Here is a 26,212-nt window from a genome sequence, read left to right as displayed (position 1 = left end):
CAAACACATAAAAGATAAAGTCACAAGTACGTATTTAATATAAAATAGAACAAACTAGAAGTGTGTCATATCATAGGTCACCTTATATAATCAACTGTATTCTTGGCCACAATTGTCACCATCAACAGTTCAAAGTTCATAATAAACAATATGTAGTGCAATATCAGACAGACTTGCTCCTTGTGTTTAAATTAAAAAAAAAAAAAATTGTTAACTGTCCTCTTGTCAAGCCAACATCTGAACCAATCCGCCGTTAGCATGAATCAGGTGAGAGCCAGGCATTTACCATCATGTAGTCATTGGAGAGCAGCAGGCTGGGAGGTTACCTTTGTCAACTTCTGAATGAGCTCAGACTACGTTGTAGTTAAATCAGATGGACATTTAACTATTACACAGTGATTACCAGTGACTTATTTTTTTTGTTTTTATTTTATTTTTTATTTATTTTTTTCACCCACCTGATAGGCCAGGTCACAATTGGCAGTTCTTCATATAATCCGTTATTTAAGAAAATCTTGATTATGTCCACATAATTGTCCTGTGGATCTGTAGAAACAGCTGAGTGAAACTAACAGAAATGTCATATTACCACATTATTTTCTGCAAGATATATTATGCTCTTTCTGTAATATCATCTTGTTGTGACCCTGTCCTCAGCTATACACATGTCATACTCGTAAGATAAAATAATTATTTCAAAATATCAGGTCCTCAGCAGGTGTTAGAATTCAATAAATCCAAACTCAGTTGAACAACAACACAAAACATATTACACTGTGTCATATTGATGTTTATTGAACAAAAACTGAGACAAAACACGGAAGAGGTTTGTGAAAATTTACAGCCACTTAAAATCACAAGAAGGCAAATAAAATCATTCCATGAAAAAAATAATTAAATTAAAAGCGAAGAGTGCAGATAAAATACTTTCAGTTGTCATATGCACGGCTAAATAGAACAGTTTTCAGCCTGGATTTGAACATTGTCAGAGTTGAGGCCTGTCTCACATCTTCTGAAAGACTGTTCCAGGTTTTGGAACCATAAAACTGAAACGCAGCCTCACCTTGTGTAGTCCTGACTCTGGGCACCAGCAGGATACCACTCATGCACACCAATGAACTGGTGTTCATATGAACTCAGTTGGTTCATATGGCTCTAACATGTCAGAGATGTACTTTGACGCTAGACCATGAACAGACTTGTACATAAGTAGAGCTGTTTTAAAGTCTATTCTCTGAGCAACAAGAAGCCAGTGCAGAGACCTGAGCACTGGACTAATATGGTTATATTCCCTGGTTCTAGTCAGGACTCAAGCAGCAGCATTCTGGATGTACCACAGCTGTCTTACAGCCCCTTTAGAGAGCCCAGTGAGCAGCCGTTACGGTAGTCTAACCTGCTGGAAATACACACATGAATTAGTCTTTCTAAGTCTGGTTTAGACACTATTCCTTTGATTCTGGCAATGTTGATGTTATTGCCAGAATCTGATGTTATTGATTTAATGTGACTGTTAAAGTTCAGGTCTGAGTTAAAAATGACCCCTAGATTTCTAACCTGATTATTAGGTTTTAGAGAGAGAGTCTCAAAGTGACTGATAACATGTTTTCTTTGTTTCTGTGGGCCACAGACTGATTTTGTCTGAGTTCAGCAGGAGAAAATTGTTTCGCATCCACACACTGATCTGTTAGACGCATTGACACACTGTACCTATAGGCCCGTGTTCTCCTGCCGTCAGTAGGGGTGTGTCGAGATCTCGTGCCACGAGATCTCACAAGATTAAACTCGACAATATTTCTCGTTGCATTAAAAATCTGTCTCGCAAGATTTGTGAGTTATCTAAACTGCTATTTGTGACCTGTGGGGGCAGCAATGCACCTTTGCTACGTCTAGCCTGAATTAAAAGGAGAAGGAAAAGAAGAAGAGGAGGAGAAGGAGGGGAAGCAGCAAGCAGCCAGAATTGCGTCGGAAAATACCGGTATTACGATTGAAGATTCCCCCGCCACTTTCAAATTGTTTTTTTTGGCAGCATTTTGCGTACCCGGCGGAAATGATAAATGGCAGTAGAGTGACTGATCAGTGACATACTTGGTCAGACTGTGTGCACTATTTGTACTTTGTATTGACAGAGTAGAACTTTGATTTGGTTTTGCACATCATATGGTTTGCACTTGAAAAAAAAGAAATATTTTATTTTATTGATTTTATTTTAACTTTTATAAATTTTAGTTTCAATTTGTGGAAGAAGTTTATTAAAAGCTCATGCTTACATCATGCATGTAAAGAGTTATAATAAAACTTTTCAAAATGCATGTGCAACTCAAATAAAAGTCTGTTGGTCTAGTCATATATTTTGTCATTGTAGTTTTCTTAAAATCTCTTCTCATCTCGTTCTCTTGAACCCAATATCGTGTCTCGTCTCATCTCAGGAGCTGAGTGTATCGTCACACCCCAAGCCGTCAGTGACATGCACAACTGAGTGTCATCTGCATAGAACCATAGAACCATCTTTAGCAACAATAAGTTGAAGTAATGGTTTTCTGTAGGTCATTATCAGTCTCTCACATGGCCCACTCTCCTTTCCAACATTGCTTCAGTTCATTAAGGTTTGCAGCATTTCTAAATGCACAGCTCTCTTAAGGTCCAACCACAGCATTTCAATCAGGTGGAGGTCTGCACTTGAACAGGGCCATTGCGACACCTTGATTATTTTCTTTTCCAGACATACTATTGTAGATTTGCTGCTGTGTTGGGGATCGTTGTCTTGTTGATGACCCAGTTTCAGCCAAACTTTAGATGTCGGACAGATTGCCTCACATTTGACTCGAGAATACTTTGGTGTACAGAAGAGTTCATGGTGGATTCAGTGATTGCAAGGTGCCTGGTCCTGTGGCTGCAGAACAAGCCCAAATCATCAGCCCTCCATCACCCGGCTTGACAGTTGGTATGAGGTGTTTGTGCTGATATGCTGTGTTTGGTTTCTCCAAATGTACTGCTGTATTATGACCAAACATCTCCACTCTAGTCTGTTGTTCCAGAAGTCTTATGCAGCTCTGCAAACCTAAGCTGTGCTGCCATGTTATTTTTAGAGAGAAGAGGCTTTCTCCTGCAACATTTCCAAACAAGCCACACTTGATCAGTCTTTTTCTAACTGTGCTGTCATGAACTTTAACATTTAACTTGCTAACTGAGACCTGTAGACTCTGAGATGTAGCTCTTGGGTTTTCTCTGAGCATTGCACGTTCTGACCTTGGGGTGAACTTGCTGGGATGTCGACTCCTGGGAAGATTAACAGCTGTCTTGAATGTTTTCCACTTGTGAATAATCTTTCTCTCTGTAGAATGATGGACCTCAAATAGTTTGGAAATGACCTTATAACCCTTGCCAAATTGATGGGCAGCAAGAATTTCTTCTCTAAGATAATTGCTGATGTCTTTCCTCCTTGGCATTGTGTTAACACACACCTGAAGCAGACCAGTAACTTTAATGTTGTCACTTTTTAAGTTGTACCAACTATAGATAACATACACTTTGTATATTTCTAATCCGGACCCCAGGGATCACTGTTAAAAATAATTATGTCTGCTGCACCGGAGAAGAGCTACAACAGAAAGGTTGTTGGTATGAATAAAAACATGTTGTGATGCTACAGTTAACCCAGAGGTTTTTTTCTAAAATCCTTGATTTTGACATATACATTTCAAAAGGCTATATCTTAAAACTGATAAGAGATAGACTTTCTGTAAATTAGAGAAATGTCAAGGATGACCCAAAGTTTATGTCGGAAGCAAATTTACACACCTAATTTGCATATTATGGCGTCATGGGGTGGCGGCCATCTTGGATTATAGAATTTTTATGAAATTTTCATGTTTCATTGATGAAATGCAGCCTTTTTCCCCCAAATATGCCCCTCTTAAGCTCTGTGCTATATTCAATATTCTGTATTTAATGTGCTATAAAATGCAAAATGTTCAGGGAAATAGCAGAGTAAACAAACACTGTAAATTATTTCTAATAAATGGCCGAAAAATGATCCAATAGCTTTATCCAATTTTGGCACCCCACCTCATCAGCGCGTCTGCCTCTAAATGCACCACTTGTGTCATCTTGCGCTCCTGTCATGTCTCCACCAAGTGCGCTAACACGCGCTCCGGTCGAGTCAAGTGTTTGCAGTATTTCAAGATTTGTACATTTTCCATGATGTTAAAAGTTAACCTTCTTAAATTAAAGCAAGGATGTGGCACTATTAAAATACTGACATTGATACACCAATTAGTTTTAGTATCTCACTAGATTTCAGAGTAGGGCTGAATGATTAATTGCATTTGCGATAAAATCGCAATGTGAAAAAATTAGATTTTCTAATCACAAACGTTGCAATTTAAGTCATGTGACTTTAAACACGCAAAGGGCCAAAAAAAAAAGAAAAAGAAACTGACCACACGACGATGGCCTCAGGCACAACCACGACAGCTGCCAACATTAAAGAAACTTTAGTGTCTAAGAGGAGTAGTATTTCAGTTGTGTGGGATTATTTTGGTTTTAAAAAAGAGGATGCTGCACAGCGCCATGTATTGTGCAAAACATGTCTTGCTACTATTGCTACCTCTCAAGGCAACACGACAAACTTGTTTCAATGTCTAAAAAAACACCATGAGGACTTTCAGCTGAGTGATGTAGGGGAAGGTCACGCTGTGGGACAGCTCCCGCATTTTTTCCAACTTATGCGCACTATTTCGATGTTTACCCCCATTTTCACATTGTTAATTAGTCAAAGAAGTTAATTCGCCTATTTTCTGAACCGAGCCGGCTGATATGTGATGCCGAAGAAGAAGCAACAGGTACAAGAAGTCTCCTCTCCAACTCAGGTAGCAACAATGGCAAACGTGGAGGACTCGCTAACCCCCACTGACCTCATACAAGAACTTGACAAACACAGGGCAAGCTTGGCGGCAGAACTAAGAAAGGACCTCTCCATGTCGCTGGAGACCATGTCTATACGGACGTCGCTTGAAGCCATCAGTGCCGTACTGGATTCCCACGGCCAAAAGATAATGATCATTGAGCTCACGCTAACCTCCCACAGTGACGAGTTAACGGAGCCAACTGCAAGAATCGGCCAGCTGGAGGAAGCTAACACGGCTCTAGCAACCAAAACAGAGGACCTCGAGAATTGCTGCAGACAGCAAAACCTGCAAATCATCGGCTTGCCCAAGGGGCTGGAAGGAGGCTCGCCGGTGGAATTCATCTCACGGCTTCTGCAGACGGTTATCGGAAACGACCTCTTCCCTGAACCACCAAAGCTAGACAGGGCACACGTACACTCACCCCGTGGCGGGACAGCGTCCCCGAGCCATCCTGGTCAGATTCCTCCGGTATCAGGACAAGGAACGTGTGCTCCGCTGGGCAAGGTTGTGGGATGACATCAAGTTCAATGGTAATAAGATCTTGTTTTTCCCCGATATGAGTGCGAATCTGGCCAAGCAACGAGCAACATTCCGGGACATTACGCTGCTGGAATAGCAACTCGGCTCGTCTTTGCATCACTGTCAACGCCAGCAAACATCCCTTCGATACTCCAGTTGTGGCAGAAGGGTTCTATGAAACGGTTAATGGGAGCTCTTCTGGTTTAGCGATCTACGGAGTAGGACGTGACTTTTGGAGCTTCTGCAACATTTCATGAAAACCCCTTCCAAACGCACTTTTACTTGTACTGGTTCGGTGTAACTTCTATCCACGACTTTAATCATGACTAAACTAAAATGCCTCCTAAACCAAAATCTGGAAGCTCTTCCTCAACACTCCCACAGTGGTCTGCTGCGCCTGCTGCATTCCCGTCACATGGTGACTTCTCCCCTCCAGGCATAGCCGGCGTCCCCGCTGGACTCACGGTCTCCGCTGCCTTCAAAGAGGAGCTACTAGCCTCGCTCCGTAGCGAGATGGCGGCTATCTTCAAATCTGAGTTGCAGGCAGCTCTAGGCGTGAATCTCTCATCCATCAAAACGGAGCTGCTAGCAGTAAAATCTGATCTATCTGGCAGTATTACCAACATCCAGTCTGACGTGAATACTCTGAAGGATACTGTAGGTGAAATGGAAACTTCACTTTCTACCTGCACAGACGACATCATCACCCTCCAAGCTTAAGCGGAGCTGGCAAGAGTGGATAATAAATGCGAGGATCTTGAGGCGAGATCACGGCACAACAATATAAGAATTTTGGGTGTACCCGAGGACTCACCTAGCACCTCCACGATAGCAGCTATTTCCACTCTGCTCAGGGATGCTCTTAAACTGGAGAAAGAGCCTCTCCTGGACCGCGCTCACCGCACCCTCCAGCCGAAACCCGGTGAACGTTCTTGCCCCATTATTGCTTGACTTCACTACCATGTGGACTGTTTGGATATCCTGCGCCGAGCCCGAACTCAACAGCGGATTACCACTGGAAACATGACAATAGATAATCAATCTTTTCCGACCACACCGCGAAGGTCGCCCGTGCCCGCACTGCCTTCAATGATGTTCGAGCGGCTACGTGAGATACAGGGGATACGTTTTGGACTGCTATACCCGACGCGCCTCCGACTCAGACATAACGGCGCTGAGAAGGAGTTCAAAACACCGGAGGATGCAATGGCTTTCATTAAGACACTGCGCGAGTAAGAACACAGCAAAGAGGTCATTTGGACATTTGTGGATTGACTGAGAATATCTTTTTCTTTTTTTACACCAACCGATGTGTCTTTAGTGGATCTGTTCATGTGTGGTGGGCCTTGTTATTAATAATTGTTAAGTTTGCAGGAGCATAGCCTAAGGTTAACTATTGCTTTTGGATCAATAGCTGTAAGTTTTCTGTTAGGGATTCAACTTCTTGTGGAGTTAGCACCGGGTTCTCCATTATTTGGGGATGGGGTCGATGTAGGTGCTATGGGGAGGGAGTGGGAGTTTGTGTGGTAGTTATTTACTTTTTTCACTCATTTTATGTGTGATTTCTCACTTTCTCTCTTTTTTTTCTTCCTCTTCTTTTTTTTCTTTCTTTCTTTCCCTCTCTTCTCCTTCTTTTAGGGGTAGCTCATTATGTTCATGAATAGGCTATAAGTGGCCACTAATACCTGTAACTCAGGGTTCCCACTCGTTGGCTCATCAGTGAGGTTTGTAAGCTGGAATATTAAGAGCATGGGGAGCCCCATTAAGAGATCTAGAGTATTCGCTCACTTGAAACGACTTAATGCTGACATAGTGTTTCTGCAGCAAACCCATATGCGTAATACAGACCAGTTGAGATTGAAATGTCCATGGGTTTCTGAGGTGTTTCACTCAAATTTGAACTCAAAAGCCAGAGGGGTTGCCATTTTAATAGGTAAATCTGTTCAGTTTTCATCTTCCAAAGTTATACCAGATAAAATGGCAGATATGTAATCCTATCAGGCACTCTGTCTAATGTTCCTGTATTGCTGGTTAATATTTATGCCCCCAATTTTGACAAGCCACACTTTATGAATATACTGTTTGAACATCTCCCCTCTTTACACAATAACTTCCTTATATTTGGAGGAGACATGAACTGTGTTATCCCACCTTAGACCGCTCAAATCCAAAAACCTTGACTCCATCAATGTCAAGATCACTTTCTGATTTCATGTGTAAAAATGACTGCATAGATCCCTGAAGGTTCTCTAACCCCTTGATAAAGGAATATTCTTTCTTTTCACAGATACACAAATCTTTTTCTCGAATTGATTGCTACTTTGTGGATGCTAAACTCATTTCCAAAGTAACAGCAGTGAATTACCACCCCATTGTTATCTCCGATCACGCCCCTCTCTCACAACAATTCAGCATTATGGAGGTTTATGACAAACTACTGTCATATGACAGTTCTCCAGCCGCCAAAGTCAAGGTCAATTGGGAACGTGAACTAGGGCTGAATCTGGAGGACAACTGGTGGGATGTTGCTCTTAAGAAAATATACACAAGCTCAACCTGTGCTCGCCTCACACTCATACAATTTAAGGTACTGTTCATAAGCTCACATATTTAATTTGCCTGACTCATGTTTTGCATTAAGTTAAAGGAGACTTGTGTTCAAGTACTCTGAAAATGTTTTAGTGAATTTGGGTAAATGGAGAGCGAAGTTTAACTTCACATGATGTTTTATTATAGTTTGCACGTGCCATGTATGGGTTCAACATTGGGAGCAAAGTCCTGCTGCTTCTTATGTTATATAAAGGGACACACTCTACTCCATTGTTGGAAGTGTAATTGTTTTGTAGACCTGCCGCTCGCTTCGACCAAAGGACGAGCTAGGCTTTGGAAACACCAGCAGACTGTTCTAATGCTGCTGAGCGTTTCTTTTCTTTGTTTTTCATTTTGGGTTGGGAAATATGGGGGGATATGTTAGTCACACTCTTGGAATACAAATGTCGTGAATACCCACTGTTTTGAGTACAGCTGCCTTCATATACTTAAATTTCTCTCAAGTGTCATTTGGTAGGCCTATATATGAGTGAAGATAATACTTCTAATAAGACAGATAAGCTTCACGTTAAATTCATTTCATGTAATGTGAGAGGATTAAATGGCCCTGTTAAGAGAGCAAAAGTCTTTCAACATCTTAAACTCCTCAGTGCTGACATTGTCTTCCTCCAAGAAACCCACCTCAAGATAAATGACCATATAAGGCTCCATCGACCATGGATAGGACAGGTATTTGACTCAAAGGCCAGAGGGGCAGCTATTTTAATTTAGAAAAAAAAATTCAGTTCATACCAGAAAGCATAGTACCTGACTCTAATGGACGCTTCATCATGGTCTCGGGCAGATTGTTTCACTTACCTGCTGTATTAGTCTGTGTTTACGCTCCTAGTTTTGGTGACAGTTCATGGCCACACTTTGTCTTCACTTCCTAATGTGGATACGCATTATTTGATTTTAGGAGGAGACCTAAATTGTGTAATGAACACTCGGCTAGATCGCTCAAGCCCTAGAGTGACCAGTTTATCAAAAATGGCGACAACACTGCAATCTTTCATGAGGGATTATGGAAGCCGTGACCCCTGGAGATCCTTACATAAAGATACTAGAGTCTATTCCTTTGATTCTCACGTGCACCATGTCTAGTCAAGGATAGGTCTTTTTTTTTTTTTTATTGATGAAGTACTATTACCATCTGTAAATGTTATTGAATACTCAGCCTTAATCATATCAGACCACTCCCCGGTCTTACTAGATTTCAGATTTGACTCCGCTTTGGTAGGAACTCCACAATAGAGACTCAATACATCGCTGTTGTTCAGTGATGCTTTTGGCTCTTCCATAAAAGAAGTTCCATAAAAGAAGAAGTTCTTCTAAAACAGTAAGTTTTAACCGCTCACAAGAGTTTAGTTCATTGCTACTTTGGGAAAGCCTCAAAGCTACAATCAGAGGACAAATAATCTGTTATTCCTCTCATTTTAATAAGTTGCGCAAAAAGAAGCAAAGTGACGTTATGGATAAATTATCCGAATGTGATAGGCAATATGCAATAAATCCCACCCCAGAGCTGTACCAAGGAAAAGTCAACCTTCAAACTCAGTTTGATCCCTCTTCGACGGGTAAGCCTGAATATACTATACTAAGATCTAAAGTCACATTCTTTATACATTACCCCTTGCCCGTGTTAACACGAATAGGCAGTATTCATTATTTTGTCCCTTGTTTCGTGGTACCCATCAAGGCTACCCGCTCTCGCCGTCACTTTTTGCTCTTGCTATTGCTAGCCATCTGATTGAGATCTTCTGCACATTGAGCACCGTGTCTCCCTGTATGCAGATGATCTATTCATTTACATAACAGACCCGGTCACAAATTCCTTTTAATTTCTCTCCAGAAAGTTTTCAATATCTAGGGATCAACATCACCCACTCTTTTAAGGGACTGCATAAAAATAACATTGACAAATTAGTAAATAAAGTCAAAACTGACCTACAGAAGTGGTCCAAGTTGCCGCTGTCATGAGCAGGCAGAGTGCAATGCATAAAGATGAATTTCCTACCAAGATTTTTTATTTTTTTCCAATGTTTACCTCTCTTCCTGACAAAAACATTCTTTAAAAAACTTGATCAAGTTATTCTTTCATTTGTGTGGGCGGGCAGGGTAGCCAGGACTAATAAAAGCACCCTACAGACAGCAAGGCAGAAGGGCGCGCTGAGCCTACCTAACTTTATGTTATATTACTGGGCACCAAATATACAAATGATACTCAGTTGGTGGCATGAAAGTGAGTTGGACTGGTGTAGAATGGAGTCCCTCTCCCGCCACACGTCTTCACTTGTGGCTATAACATGCTCCCCTTTGCCATTCTCAGTTTCAAATAATACCTCAAATCCTGTAGTCTTGTCAACTTTGAAAATATCGACACAGTTTCGCAAACATCTCAAGCTAAACAATCTTGTCCTCCTAGGTCCGTTATGCAATAATCATATTTTTTTTTTACCTTCTAAACTTGACTCCGCATTTGGAAGGAGAAAAAGGTATCATATCATTCCGAGACCTGTTTTTAAATGGTACATTTGTTGACTTTGAGAGTCTGTCCCATAAGCATGACTTTCCCCAGACTGAATTCTTTCGTTACCTCCAGGTTCGCAGTTTTATTAAAGATTATTGCAGTACATTTCCACATTTAAGGGCAGATTTACCTAAAATTCTTGACAAACCAGAAACTTGGATAAAAAATATATCAATGCTGTACACAGGTATTCTCCAAGATCAAGTCAGAGGTTCTAGGTGTAGCTATCACTCCCTGCCCGCTCATTGCTATTTTTGGAGTTCCCTCAAATTATTCAGAATTCAGTAGGCAGACATTAAATGTTTACAAAAGTAAAAAAAATAATTACTCATTAAATCGCTATATTTGTTAAAAGTCGTCATTGAGTTTGAATTGCAGACTGGTTATATCTTACATAAACCATTCTTGTTTGTCAGACCTTACTGCCACCCTACCTCTTAGGGTGGCAGTACCACCCTATCATCAGTTCCTCTGACTTTTAAAAAGGTCCTTCAGAGAAAATACAGCATTGCTCTGTATTGAAGTTGCAACTGTTTTCTGTCATTATAACCCTGTGTTATTTGATGAATCTCATGTATATTTGATGTTACTGTGTCCTGCAAGCTGACATAATGTAATGAATCCTGTAGTTAAAATAAAATGTGTTGGAGTAAAGCACACTGTAATTCTACTTAGATTGTCCTGGAGATGAACGTTTCTATTTAAAAAAAAAAAACTGGAGAATAAGATGACTTGATGTTGTTTGAAGGTCCTGTGTACTCATATGACAAGTCCACATCCACCTGTATTGCCACCCATACTCTGCTTCCTGACCCATATGAGAGCCAGAGGTAGGTCAGCTTCATGTGAATTCCTACACTGATGGATGACATTTGTTCTTCTTGAACTTGATGCCAGAATAAATGTGCATTTCATATGCCACCATTTGTTCTGTCTGTATCAGGGTGTTTGTGGCAGACTCTATGATCAAAGGAGCGGGACAGGGCCTGTTCGCCAAGACAGATGCTGAGCCTGGCACTGTGATGGCATTTTACAATGGAGTCCGCATTACTCACTCTGAGGTACGAAACTCACAGCACATGGAAAGGAATAGATCATTAAGTCCATTGAATTCTTTAGGGACTTTTTTACTTTGTCTATTTAAATTTTTCCCTGGTCATCAAGGCACACAGCCCTGCATGTTTTCCATGTTTCCCTACTACGACCCGCTTATGGGTCGCAGGATATTTTTCCTGGAAAACTACTCATGTGTTTTTAGCATTCCTCAGGCAGCTGGTAAACTATAGGATGTTATGTTTATGTTGTTATGTTGTATTGGGACCCTAAACTGGACATATTTGACGCTGTGTTTCCATTATTTTATGTTTCAGCAATCCATTGACACAAAAATTCCTCATCATCAGTAGCCCCACATAAATTTGTTTATTTAGTTTGCAGAGCTGCTTTCATACAGGATTTGTAACCCTCGATTGTTAAAGAAAGTGCTGATATTGTAGCTCTGTTCCAGAGGGAGTACTCCATCACTAGTGCCCTTTTTAAACTGGTCAAAAACCCACACTATCTGTAGCATTTTAGAGCAGGGTGAAAATGTTTTGACATACAGTCCCATGTAAAATGACCTTGCAGTAGTCACAGGTTTTTGTCTGCTCCGGCTCAGCACTGCATTGATAGGAACACAGCACCTGGGTATACACACTAATATTTATAGAGGGATCTGCACAAGGGACTGGGTGCAGCTCACTTGTTCTTTACAGAAATACTCATTTAGCAACTGTAACATCTCACATGGAGGCTTTAAAACGATGAGTCCGATTGATGTTTACTGTCTGTAAGACAGCTGTCTTACAAGATTATCAGAAACTCTGGCTCACCACAGCCTGCAGGATACACTGTAATACCGTCTCTTCATGTTGTCATAGTTACAGGCTTTATCTCTGCAAGGTAGTAGTTATTCAATGGTAACTTCAGTCTTTTCATGGTTGTTACATGCATTCTTTAGGTGGACAGCCGGGACTGGGCACTGAATGGAAACACTATCTCACTTGATGAAGATACTGTGATCGACGTGCCGCAGCCGTTTGACCAGACAGAGGTGTATTGCGCCTCACTAGGTCACAAGGCAAACCACTCCTTCACGCCAAACTGCAAATACGACCCGTGAGTACCAACTGGCACAACCATGGGGGAAAGGAGACATTTGTCAGACTTTTTTAAAAATAAAGATGAACAATTTGAGTAGAATTGGCTGAAGAAAATAGATTTTAAACATTGTTGCAACAAAGTACAACAATCAGTTGCTTTTCAATTCGTGGTCCTGTCAACATTTTGTAGGAGGAACTTATTTCCAGACTATTATAATTTGGGGTTTGATTTTGTCCAGTATTTTCATCAGCTGCGAAATTGTACATGTCAACATGACCATATTGATGCAACAGAGTAAGGCTAATGGAGAAATTTCTAACTTTAGGCCTTATAGAAACCTCTGGTCTTTTTAAACCTTGATCCAATATTCTACCTTTTTTGGATCTTGATTTTGAATTGGAAAAAAAATCTTTTGAATCCAGGAGTGAGGTTAACTTTGTAGCCAGCCACCAAGGTACATTTTTCTGTATTAAACTCAAGGTACATCTTTTTTTTCAACATTGACAGGCTTATTCTTTAATGCAACCCAAGATAACGCCAGAAAGCAGCAGCCTGGCACAGCCAGTATGGTTATTAGTATAGTTAGTGTGCATTAGAGAATTATAACCTGAGTTTACCTGTTATTAGCTGTGTTATGGCAGCAGGTCTGGCTGCACTATGAAGCATATAGACACTATATTGCCATATGCATTCGCTCATATGCTTTTACACGCATATGAACTTAAGTGACATCCCATTCTTAATGGTTAACATGACGTCGGCCCTCCCTTTGCAGCTATAATAGCTTCAACTCTTCTGGGCAAGCTTTCCACAATTGTTTACTTTGTCACTATTTTCCAATCCAAGGAACGTCAGGTCAGCGTATCCTGCAGCTGGTTCGTGATCAGCTGAGGCCGTTGGGAGATTGCTGGCCTTTGCTGCTGGCTTTTTTTTTTTTTAAATCGTGTTTTGTTTCCAGTTTGTGTTTGTGGGAATTTTTGACCATTTTTCCAGCAGCTCATTTGTGAGGTCAGACACTGATGTTGGACAGAAGCCTGGCTCTCAGTCTCTGCTCTAATTCATCCCAAAGGTGTTCTATCAGGTTGAGGTCAGGACTCTGCAGGCCAGTCAGGTTCTTCCACACCAAACTGGCTCATCCAGTCTTTATGGACCTTGCTTTGTGCACTGGTGCACAGTCATGTTGGAACAGGAAGGGCCATCCCCAAACTGTTTCCACAGAGTTGGGAGCATGAAATTTTCCAAAATCTCTTGGAATGCTGAAGCATTCAGAGTTCCTTTGACTGGAACTAAGGGGCCAAGCCCAGCTCCTGAAAAACAATCGCACATCATCTCTCCTCCACCAAACTTTAGACACTTGGTACAATGCAGTCAGACAAGTACCGTTAATTTTATTCCATGTAATTTTACGTAGCCTACCACTTCTTGGCTGAGTTTGTTATAATAGCACTGACAGTTGACTGTGGAATATTTAGTAGCGAGGACATTTCACGACTGGACTTGTTGAACAGGTGGCATCCTATCACAGTACCATGCTGGAATTCACTGAGCTCCTGAGAGGAACCCATTCTTTCACAAATGTTTGTAGAAGCAGTCTGCACGCCTAGGTGCTTGAATTAATACACCTATGGCCATTGAAGTTATTGGAACGCCTGAATTTAATTATTTAGATGGGTGAGTGAATACTTGTGGCAATATAGTGTATAATTTCTGTGCAGGTGCCTCTTTAATTTTTTTTCAAACTAAATCACATCTTTATCCTAAAAAACTTGCTCAAAGAGAGGGATAACACCAGAGTAAACATCAGTCTGTCTTTCATAAGATGGAGACCCCCTAAGTCAGGCTGGAGTTTCAGAGGTTACCCAACGTGGAACATTGTACTTTTTAATGTATTGTGAAATTAACATGTTTATGTATAATTTAGTTTTTGTTTTGTTTGGTCAATTTGTCTTTGTTTTGGAAAGGTTTGTCCATCCACGTTTTGGGCAAATCAAGTGCATCCAAACCTTGAGAGCTGTGCAGAAAGATGAGGAGCTAACAGTTGCCTACGGCTACGATCACGAGTCGACGGGGAAGAATGGCCAAGAGGCTCCTGACTGGTACAAACAAGAGCTAGAGGTGTTTAAGCAGAGACAAGAAATCCCTACGGGCCAATGAAAGCACAGATAGAAACAAACATCCCTCCACCACTATACAAGACTCCTGGTGCACCTTGGCTCTTGATATGCCCTGAAGCTCTTCAAGGAAGCCTTGCTTGTGGCAGAGTAACACAAGAACAATGTAAAAAAAAAAACTAATTATATTGGAGAACAATTGTCTTACTGTCCTCTTCATCAAATACAGTATTATTCAAGATTCACATCTTCATTGCAGGTGCTAACAGATTCAGTCTTTGATGGACAAATGACTACCATTTAATTCTATTTCCACAGCCTCAACAATTTTGTGTTCATGCAGTCATCACTGTGTAGCACCATATTTATTTCATCTGTTCAAATCTGTTTCACTCACTTTTCAACTGAACTAATTCACCTTTATTATACATTTAAACATCTTTACAGGCCTGTTCACTTTACATACAATACATATTACAGTGATTTATTTACAATCTCTTTAACAGCTTACATACTGTATTTCCCAAGCTTTGTAAAGTTCATTTGTTACTTTAGGACTCCAAGAATATAACAGGTCTGCTGTCGCACAAAAGACCTACGAGCATGTTCCAGTTTTTTAACTTAATTATCTGTGTTTATATGTCCTCAATAATAAAAGTCCCAGATGATTAAACTGCCACATGCCTCATTCATCTTATGATGGGAGTTAGACTGTGTAGCGTTCTGTGACACTTTTAAATGATACAGCTTGCAAAAATCATGTGTTTGTAAGATAATAACCTGGAAAATTAATCTATACAGTGATCGGTTAACAGAAGCAATACAAATACAGTGATGAACAATAGCAGTTTTTTATTGTTAATAGTACAAGTTAATTATATGACCTTGGGATAATGTCAAGAAAATTATCTCAAAATGAGGCTCAGAGTCGCTGGAGTCAATTAACACAAAACATTTATTCTTGCTTCAAGGAGACAAGTAAATGGTAAATGGACTTGTACTTGTATAGCGCTTTTCTAGTCAAACTGACCACTCAAAGCGCTTCTAACACTACACGCCACATTCACCCACTCACACACATTCATACAGCACGTCTTAAGATACACATAACTACGTGCTTTCTAATAATCCATACCCTGATGGATACATCAGGAAGCAACGTGGGGTTCAGTGTGTTGCCAGTGTCTTCAACATGTAGCCCGGGGAAGCCAGAGTCGAAACACCGACCTTCCGATTGGTGGGAGACTGCTCTTCCTCCTGAGCTACAGCCGCCCAAGTCTGCACAACCTATCAGGAATCTGACACAGAGTTGTCTGTGTTCAAAAAATTATACTATCGCTATTTATGCCTTCTACTATGCGATCACTAGCCACACAAGGTTATGAGACATTCAGTAAAGCAAGGTTCAGACAGAAGATAAAGAAGTAACAATGTGAGGCCTTCCAAGCATCCAAGGTTTCTAACAAGACAGGAGGAAGAAGCCTTTCCCAGCACACATTCACATACTTCTTTTCATATAGTATATCCTCATAACATTTCCAGCTGGGGCCTTTCTGTGTGGAGTTTGCATGTTCTCCCCGTATATGCGTGGGTTCTCTCCGGGTACTCCGGCTTCCTCCCACTGTCCAAAAACGACACAATAAGTGTCTCTAAAATTGTCCTTAGGAGTGAGTGTGAGCGTGTGTGTGTGGTTGTTTGTCTCTGTGTGGCTCTGTGTGATCCTGTGATGTCCCGATGACTGCTGGGATAGGCTCCAGCCCACCCCCACGACCCGACTGAAGGATTAAGCGGGTATAGAAAATGGATGGATGGATGGTTTGGAAGCCATGCTAAATGAGAGGATTCTTCTCATATTTCTGATACAGTCCAGCATCTTTCATGAGGTTAGTTAAATTTTTACAATATTGAGCAGCTGATTGAGCTCTCCAAATGTCAACTAATTCTCTTAAAAAAGTACACAAAATCCCATATGATTTAAAGATGAAACACTGGTGATGTAAGGCAGGAGAAAGACAGAAAAACAGGTGGAGGAGTTTCAGGCCAGGCCTTCCCTCGATCCTGATGAGGAATGTCCAATCGCTAGCAAATAAAATGGACTATCTTGGCGTACTCAGGAGGAGACAGAAAAACATTGAGAATGCAGTATTATGTGTGTTATTATTTCATAGTTGCAGGAAAATATACTGAACTCTAAACACCTTGCTTTAAGAAAGACATTAGGAGCAGTGGCAAAAGCAAAGATGGAGGTATCATAGTGCTTGTTCACGACAGTGTAATCCTAAACATGTCACTGCAAAGGAGAGGATCTATACCCAGGATATTAAAGTACTAGCTGTAAATTTACATTCAGATTATCTACCAAAAGAGTTCATCTGTGTTATTCTGGTAGTGGTTTATACATTACCTGCAGTCACTGCTGACACCGTCTGTGACATCATCTGCTCAGTAGTTGTCAGGCTACAAAAGTCTCCCTCTGAGTTACACTTTCAACCTGTCCACAGTTTGTCAATTGCTTCACCAGACAAAATATGACCAATTAAGTATATGTTATATATGTGTGTGTATACCTAACAATTATAATATGTGCGTTTCCCATCCAGAGACCAATGACAATGAACCCCATGTTGCTCTCAGAATGAGCAACCATAAGCAGGCAAACGGACAATGACTAGCTGATGAAAAGTGGACTATTTAAAAGCTTAATTTGCTTATTCCTACAAACAGTTGATGGAAACAAAGCTCATGGTTTTCCATAGTAATTCTCTTTGATCTATTTATTTCTTTTTATTCTTTAGCGGTGTTTAACTGCATGTTTTGCACAATATCTTTTAGATGTTTCCCTGCTTCAGCATACTAGTTTCAAATGAATTGGTCATTAACAGGCTTCATTTAAGTTGAATCAGGTGTTTTGGAGTTGAGGAGCACTGCTCAAAGGTCAGGTGTCTTCTTGCTGTCTCCAAGTGAGAAAATAAAAAACTCAAGAGGACTCTTGTTAATACCATGCTGGTTTAATACTTTGCCAAAGATACAAACAATGGGCATCTGTCAGTTTGCAACTACAATCTCATCAAAAAAATGTAATGATAGTTTTCCACACACAGGGAATAGTCGAGTTAATTTACTCTACCTTTAAATAATGGTATTATTTCTCATCAGTAATGCATTAAGAATTTGCCTTTCGTCTTGTAATTTATCATATAGTATAGTAACCTACGATAAATTTTCTCACATTCATGATATCGGAATAATATTACAGTTGTGTCCACTGGTAGTATCCAGAGTTTTACCACGTAAGGGAGAGAGGTGGAATATTGTGAAACACAATGAAACCAAGAGAACAAAGAGTACTGTTGTCTGTTACCATTAGTTTATCACAGGAAGGCTAAAGGTTGACAACCACACACTGGCAAAAACGTTGTACAACACTTAAGACACTGCAACAGTTTCAGTCACCTATTTTTCTGGCTGCTGCGGGGCAAATTCAATTTCCATGCAGATGTAAGAAAATTTGAGGATTTACAAAGAGGCTGTGCTCAGGTGCCACTGCTTTGTGGACATCCTGAAAATCTTAAACATAATCCTATCTAAGAAGAAGAGATCTTGACCCCCCCCCCCAAAAAAAAATGTTTTTATGGGGAAACTTGAAGGCATAGTGTTTTCTTTTGTTCAGTCACTGGCGTTGTGGCTCACAGGGCTTCAGCCTCCCATGTTTAGTGCAGGTTTGGATACTTCTGGCAAAATCTATTAAATGCATCATATATGGCTTGTCTGGAAAAAAAAACATATGCAAATTATTCTAAAGTGATAACACAATGAAAGAATGCATTAAAAAGAACAGACCGTGTCTAAAAAAGATATAGTCTTTGAAACGGCCATTTTTTTATTTGAATTAATACAACCAGAAGATATCGAATTTGAGGTTTTGACCACTGGCTTCACTCACTGCTGCTTTGAAGTGTTGAGTTCAGCTGACCAATACCAAGATTGTGCCAGAATATTATATGAAAATATTTAGATATTTTTGCTTTTTTTTCCCCTTACAACCTGTACTTAAAGGGGAACTCCGGTGTTTTTAAACCTAGACCTGATTTCTGGCATGAAATACGTTTATCTACTCACCGAGAGCAGTTAGGTGAAAGTTGCCGTCGTTCGGAAGATATTAGATTCCTCGAGATCCATATAAGGGAGTGAACGGGGCCATAGATGATGCAGCCTCTAAATAAGGCATTATCTGTCTTTATTCCACCAATACTTCTCGAGATCTCGAGGAATCTAAATATCTTCTGAAGGACTTTCACCAAACAGCTCTCGGTGAGTAGATGAAAGTATTTCATACCAGAAATAAGGTCCAGGTGTAAAAATACTGAAGTTCCCCTTTAAAAAGGTGTTTTGGAGGTTTATAATATCATTTAATCAGCACATCTTATCAGTTCAAAAGTCTAAATCCTTCTCCAATCTGGACAGGTTCTGACAGTATACATAAGTTTTACATAGTTTTTACATAACCCTAACCCTCCCCTGTGTGATTTAGGTCTGAGCTTTGAATAGACCATTCTAAAGTGCTCCCATACACCAAACTAATGTCAAGAACCAGCAGCACCAAAGTGAATATTTCCTCCCTGTCTCTGTGGGACTAAACTATGCGATCCTAAAGAATTTAACTGCAATTGGCATTATAGCCATCATTCTTTCATTTCCAACCAATTTCCCTCACCCTGCTGACAATAATTGTTTATTCATTGAATTTTCAACTTTAAACACTTGTGGTCGATCAAGATCAAAGTCAAAGCGAAGATTGACCTTTTAATGACTTCTACTTGGAAATTTGCTTAAATATTTTAGGAGTAATGAGGGCGCGGTGGTGGAGCTCACAAGTGGTTTTAGTGGTTAAACTTTATATGATGCAGATTCATTTAGGCTACATCCATCTATTTTCTATACCTGCTTAATCCAACTGTAGGGTTGAAGGGGACTGGAGCCTATCCCAGCCATCATTGGGCAAGAGCAGGGTACACCCTGGACAGGTCGCCAGTACATCACAGGGCCACACAGAGACAACCAACCACCCACGCTCACAGGGTAGATTTAAAGACGCCAATTAACCTAACAGGCATGCTTTTGGACGGTGGGAAGAAGCCACAGTAGCAGAGAGAACCAATGCATACACGGGAGAACATGCAAACTCCACATAGAAAGGCCCCAGCCGGGAATCGAACTTGGAACGCTCTTTTTGTGAGGCGATGGTGCTAACCACCACACCACCATGCACATTTAGGCTACAGTGTGTTTATAATTTTTTTTCCCTTAATAAACTGCTGAAGTTACAGAGTTTAACAGGAATGTTTTACCAGAGTGATGCCTATGTGACTTTGAATAAATCATTTTTTTGTGATTATTCCAGATTAAACTAATGTATTACACTTGTTGTAGTATATTTGTGAAAAAGACTGTACTTATATAGCTTTTTTTCTAGTCTGTCTGACCACTCAAAGTGCTTTTACATTACATGTCACATTCACCCATTCAGCATTTTGTAGTCTACAGACTGTGCTTCACACATTCGTACACCCTAATCGATTGGCAACGGGAGGACACTTCCAAAGACTGCCCAAAGACACTTCAAGGGAAGCCTGGAGTTGAACCTTCCAATTGGCAGGCGACTGCTCTTCTACCTGAGCTACAGTCTCCCCCGACTTAATACTTGCTATGGTTGAGGAATCCCAGCGATTTATTTCCACTTTTCTATCCAAACCTTCTAAAGTTTAATACCCACAATAGCTCGTAAAATCTGTTCATTGTAAGATGTATCAGAGTAACATTTGTTCTTGTTTTTAAACACAGGATTCAAACTATATACTATATATATATATATATATATAAGCAAAACTGCGGTAAAATATTGACAAATTCATGTTTTGTTGCTCTGATTTAACTTTTTTTTTGTCTTAGTCTAAACTCTTTTTCCTCATGCAGTTTGAACTTCCAAAATAAGTGTATATACAGTGCTGCAAAAAAGTATTTAGTCAGCCACCAATTGTGCAAGTTCTCCCACTTGAAAAGATGAGAGAGGCCTGTAATTTTCATCATAGGTATACCTCAAATATGAGAGACAAAATGAGTAAAAAAAAACAGAAAATTACATTGTCTGATTTTTAAAGAATTTATTTGCAAATTATGGTGGAAAATAAGTATTTGGTCAATAACAAAAGTTAATCTCAAATACTTTGTTATATACCCTTTGTTGGCAATGACAGAGGTCAAACATTTTCTGTAAGTCTTCACAAGGTTTTCACACACTGTTGCTGGTATTTTGGCCCATTCCTCCATGCAGATCTCCTCTAGAGCAGTGATGTTTTGGGGCTGTTGCTGAGCAACACAGACTTTCAACTCCCTCCACAGATTTTCTATGGGGTTGAGATCTGGAGACTGGCTTGGCCACTCCAGGACCTTGAAATGCTTCTTACGAAGCCACTCCTTCGTTGGCCGAGTGGTGTGTTTGGGATCATTGTCATGCTGAAAGACCCATCCACGTTTCATCTTCAATGGCCTTGCTGATGGAAGGTTTTCACTCAAAATCTCACGATACATGACCCCATTCATTCTTTCCTTAACACAGATCAGCCGCCCTGGTCCCCTTGCAGAAAAACAGCCCCAAAGCATGATGTTTCCACCCCCATGCTTCACAGTAGGTATGGTGTTCTTTGGATGCAACTCGGCATTCTTTCTCCTCCAAACATGACAAGTTGAGTTTTTACCAAAAAGTTCTATTTTAGTTTCATCTGACCTATGATATTTTCCCAATCCTCTTCTGGATCATCCAAATGCTCTCTGGCAAACTTCAGACGGGCCTGGACATGTACTGGCTTAAGCAGGGGAACACATTTGGGACTGCAGGATTTGAGTCCCTGGCGGCGTAGTGTGTTACTGATTGGTCCCAGCTCTCTGCAGGTCATTCACTAGGTCACCCCCCACCCCCCACACCAAGCTGCTTACCTATTGCAGATTCAGTCTTCCCAGCCTGGTGCAGGTCTACAATTTTATTTCTGATGTCCTTTGACAGCTCTTTGGTCTTGTCCATAGTGGAGTTTGGAGTGGGACTGTTTGAGCTTGTAGACAGGTGTCTTTATACTGATAACAAGTATAAACCGGTGCCATTAATACAGGTAACGAGTGGAGGACAGAGGAGCCTCTTAAAGAAGAAGTTACAGGTCTATGAGAGCCAGAAATCTTGCTTGTTTGTAGGTGACCAAATGCTTATTTTACCAAGGAATTTAACAATTAATTCATAAAAAATCCTAAGATGTGATTTTCTGGATTTTTTTCTCTCATATTTGAGGTATACCTATGATGAAAATTACAGGACTCTCATCTTTTTAAGTGCGCGAACTTGCACAATTGGTTGCTGACTAAATACTTTTTTGTCCCACTGTACTGAACTTTATAGCAAGGCCGACTAGACTATTAGTGGCGCGTTTTACTGACACATTCAAACCACGTGCAGTGTCGGCAGTGGAGATATTTTAAAGTGTCGGAGACAGAGCATGTGAACGGAGCTGAACTAAGAATAGACTCGTGGTGTGAGCGGAACAGGAGCGGCACGGAGCAATTGCTCCTTCCATTTGATCCACGCTCCGACTATATTTTGCACGCTCCGCTCCTCCCTCGCTCCCCGCTGAGCTCCATTCACATGCTCTGCTCAGAGAGCGAGAAAAGAATTGCGGTTTGCAACGAGTGTTTAACCAAAGTATCTAGAGGGGGTTCCTCTGCAAGCACACATTTATTGGGATTTACCCGAGCCTTCAGTTTACATTATTAGACTACTGTGACTAAGTAGACTTGTGCCAAAAGGACAATAATTAATTTGTTGTGGGTTTATACACTTTTATGCACTTTAGTTTTTTTGGGAAAGCACTTCTAATGCAGGTTTTGTTTGAAGGCCTACAGAGTAGATATTTCTGAACTTAGTTATGTAGGGCTAATATGTAACTACTTGAACTAATTTTCAAATGTCAAAATATTAAATAAACATTTACTTTCTTTGAAAATCATGTCTAAAATTGTATTTATGCAATATTTAAAAGAAAAACAAAAAACTTCACAACCACATTCGGTATTCAGCCGTGTGTTTGATTTTTATTCGGCTTCGGCCACAAATTTTGTATTCAATCCATCCCTATTCAGAACGTTGACAGTTTGATTCTTGGTTTCCTCAGACCACAGCTGAAGTGTCATTGGGAAAGACACTGAACACCACATTGCCTAGCAATGCATCCATCTCTGTGTGAATGTGTGTTATAGAGGGAAAAACGCACTGTATTAGTACCATTAGTACCATTGTGTAGACAAGAAATGCAACAGACCCAGCTGAAATAATCTTTTAGGTCCTTGGAAAGAAAAGATCTAGGCCATTTAAGTTCTGGGAGATGTTGTCTGTAACCTCTTTTTATTGATGCCCTTCTTCTGTTGTGTGTCAGTTTTGATGATATGCTTTATCTTGGCACCTTTGTTGTGATGCCACATTATTTAAATTTTCTAATAACGGATTAACGGAAGTATTTTTTACTTCTAGAAAACATTGCTGATGACCTGTTTGGAGAACTTCTTGGTCTTAATTGTGCTGTTTGCTCAGTGGTATAACAGACTCTGGGGTAAATGATAAATAGACTGTATACTTATACAGCACTTTTCTAGTCTAGCTGACCACTCGAAGCGCTTTCACACTACGAGCCACAGTCGCCCATTCTCACAAACAAACACATACACACACATCTTAGTCTATACAGTGTTACAGGCTATGCTGTGCTTTTTTCTCTATCATACACATTCAACATGCAGTCGAGGGAAGCCGTAAATCAAGCCACTGATCTTCTAATTAGCAGACAACTGCACTTCCTCCTGAGCTACATCCATGCACCTGTTTCTATACTCAGATCATGCGACACTTGATGGACTTATCTGAAGGAACTATTTTACGTCAGATGGTATTTGGCAGAACCAGGTCACTGTTTAGTGGTTCAAAGCAGATTCGGGTTTTATATTGTTATTATCATAAAATATATTTTCATTTCATTTCAATTCCAGGTTGTAAATAATCAAAATAAGACCTTGTCAAAAGGGATGAATGCTTTGACAAGGCCTTGTAACTAATGACACCATAATGAAGTAAGAGGAAAAAAAAATTTGTCTATGTATTTTATCAGAGAACATGATGCTATATAAGTTTCTAAGCCTGAGAGGTTTTGGTGGCCATTTGTAGTATTACACTTTAAGACATATGAGAGGTTTCCAGTCTGAAGTCTGGCAGCTACATCCCTCTTTTACATAGTAGCAAAATGTTATCAGAAACTGAACACAACTTCTGGAAAGATAAGTTTCAAAGAGAACCTATTCTTTGTATCAAGAGAAAATAAATATGCTGGTGAAGATTCTCAGTCATCCAGGTCATGGTAATCATAAGGGCAACTGGACTTCTTGAATCTAGAAGATGTTTCATCTCTCATTTGAAAGAACTTTCAGGATGAGACGTGAAACATCTTCGAGATCCAAGAAGACCAAGACCAAGAAGTCGAGTTGCCCTTATTCAAACTCTTATGATAAAGAGAAAAGAAATTCTGTTCAAATGTATTAATCACTTTTAAATAATGTAATTAATAATGCAAGTAATCCTTAGCAATAACCTGACCAGTAAATAAGGAACATTTTAATAAATGAATACCAGAAAATGCTCCCTTTTTTTTGTCCATTATTTTTCATAAATAATTAGTCCAAAAAATTGAAGGTGCTAAAAACAAAGAATAAGTTCTTAAATAAATGCTGAAAGACAAATTGTTTGCATGTCAGTGGACTGATGCAGACTATGAATGTGGATTGTGGATGCTCACATTGTTCAGTTCCTGCATTGTGTGGAGTCTGTCAGTCTTTCCCTAAACCAGCCCACACTTTTTAACTCTGGGATATGGTCAGTAACTACTGAATCATATACAGGCGGTGTGCTAGCAATACCAACAGCAACTTCAACACCTTCTCCGAACCATCTAGTTACATCCTGATGCTTGGTCAGGAGCACTTTGCTTCACATTTTAATTTACTCGGAATGCCCTTAGCAGCATTGTTTTGATGCACATGGCACTGACCTGCATCTTGCAAGCGAAAAGACTTTGAACCACGGATGAAGTCTGCATTTGAATATTGGAAATGTAGAGGGGGAATAAGTTGAAGGATTTCTGGCCAGGAAACCAGAGTTTGAGTCTCGTGACAACAAGAATTGTCTGTTGTTGTTATGCCTCTTATCCAATGTTACACCTTAATTCGACCTTTTAATGTTTTCAGGGTTTCAGTCTCATTGTTTTCCAGCGTTTACCAAGGTAGAAAGTGTGGGAGGGAGCAGTGAGTGTCTTATCATTTGGGAAGATCTCATGACATCTAGCTATTTGACCTAGTCAAGTAGCCATATTTAATGAGTTGGGGTTGAGAATAGGATGTCTATGTTGCCACAGATTATGAGATGTACACATACGAAGGGTCAAATGACATTTGTGGACTTGGACATGAGAATTTATTAATATAACAAACACCTTTGCACTCACACACAAATGCAGATGGGTTAGGGTTAGGGTTATACCTATACAGGTTGGTGTGAGTACAGACATCAGCTTGTAGGAGACACATGACAGATTTGAGCATGTTTTTCTTTCTAGGGCACATATGACTCATTCTAAGAGGGAAGTATAAAATAACAATGTTATAAATAAGAAATCATACAGTAGATGTTTTAATTTCAGTTGTGTTTAATTCAGCTTTTGCCTGACTCAGAAAATCTCAAAAGAAGTTTGGATAGTCTAGATTACCTGAAGACTTTCTGTTTAAACAGGTATGCGCTGATGTGGCCTCCATTCAGATACCGGATTTCACATCCAGGCCAAATCTCCTGCAGACCAAGAACCCCTGTTCGAGGAATGTATGCATCCTCTTTGGCTTGGACCACAATGATGAGACTGGTGTCGACAGGGACTAAGAGATGGAGGGGACAGTTTTATTTCTGTACACATGCTTACTACTATGACATAATGCACATAAACAATATTAGGTGCACTGTTTGGAGGAGGACACAAAAATGTTATTCCATTGCGAGTAAGAAAGCAACTTTTATCCATTCTAATTTTGTCTAAAAAATAACTCAGTCCATCACAACCTTACACATTTTCTAAACAATATTTCCTTTAGTAAATTTTGCCTGATTAACATTTGTTAAACAGCCTTGTTTGCTCTAAATGTGGTCAATGTCATCAGCTTACAACACTTTCACTTAGAGAAAGTTCGCTACACTTGTTTTGGGGGAGTTTCTCAGCTCTTCTTTCCACAGACCTGTGCCATAAAGTTGGGTGGATGCATTAATAGCTTAGTGCTAACTAAGC

General features: G+C 40.1%; 2 protein-coding genes across 4 annotated transcripts in view; one reads left to right on the top strand and one right to left on the bottom strand.

The window, feature by feature from the left end:
* The window catches only part of setd7 (SET domain containing 7, histone lysine methyltransferase), a 31,856-nt gene extending 16,385 nt beyond the window's left edge, over positions 1 to 15,471 (top strand). The window contains exons 5-8 of one of the 2 annotated variants that reach the window (XM_072396300.1): positions 11,294 to 11,375; positions 11,489 to 11,606; positions 12,545 to 12,702; positions 14,649 to 15,471. In XM_072396300.1, the coding sequence (XP_072252401.1) occupies positions 11,294 to 11,375; positions 11,489 to 11,606; positions 12,545 to 12,702; positions 14,649 to 14,841 (551 nt within the window). In that variant the 3' untranslated portion in view covers positions 14,842 to 15,471. Of the gene's footprint in view, positions 1 to 11,293; positions 11,376 to 11,488; positions 11,607 to 12,544; positions 12,703 to 14,648 lie in introns of those variants that run through there. The other variant, XM_072396301.1, reaches the window with a different exon arrangement.
* A 2,316-nt stretch (positions 15,472 to 17,787) lies between these two features.
* The window catches only part of abhd18 (abhydrolase domain containing 18), a 57,542-nt gene continuing 49,117 nt past the window's right edge, over positions 17,788 to 26,212 (bottom strand). For both annotated transcript variants that reach the window (XM_072396299.1, XM_072396298.1), the window contains 2 exons: positions 25,646 to 25,808; positions 17,788 to 18,566 (listed from right to left, as the gene is read on the bottom strand). In XM_072396299.1, the coding sequence (XP_072252400.1) occupies positions 18,509 to 18,566; positions 25,646 to 25,808 (221 nt within the window). In that variant the 3' untranslated portion in view covers positions 17,788 to 18,508. The remainder of the gene's footprint in view (positions 18,567 to 25,645; positions 25,809 to 26,212) is intronic.

The sequence above is a fragment of the Leuresthes tenuis genome, unplaced genomic scaffold (assembly GCF_036924035.1).
Source record: "Leuresthes tenuis unplaced genomic scaffold, fLeuTen1.0.hap1 SCAF_11, whole genome shotgun sequence".
Lineage (NCBI taxonomy): Eukaryota > Metazoa > Chordata > Actinopteri > Atheriniformes > Atherinopsidae > Leuresthes > Leuresthes tenuis.
This window is presented reverse-complemented; position numbering and strand designations above follow the sequence as displayed.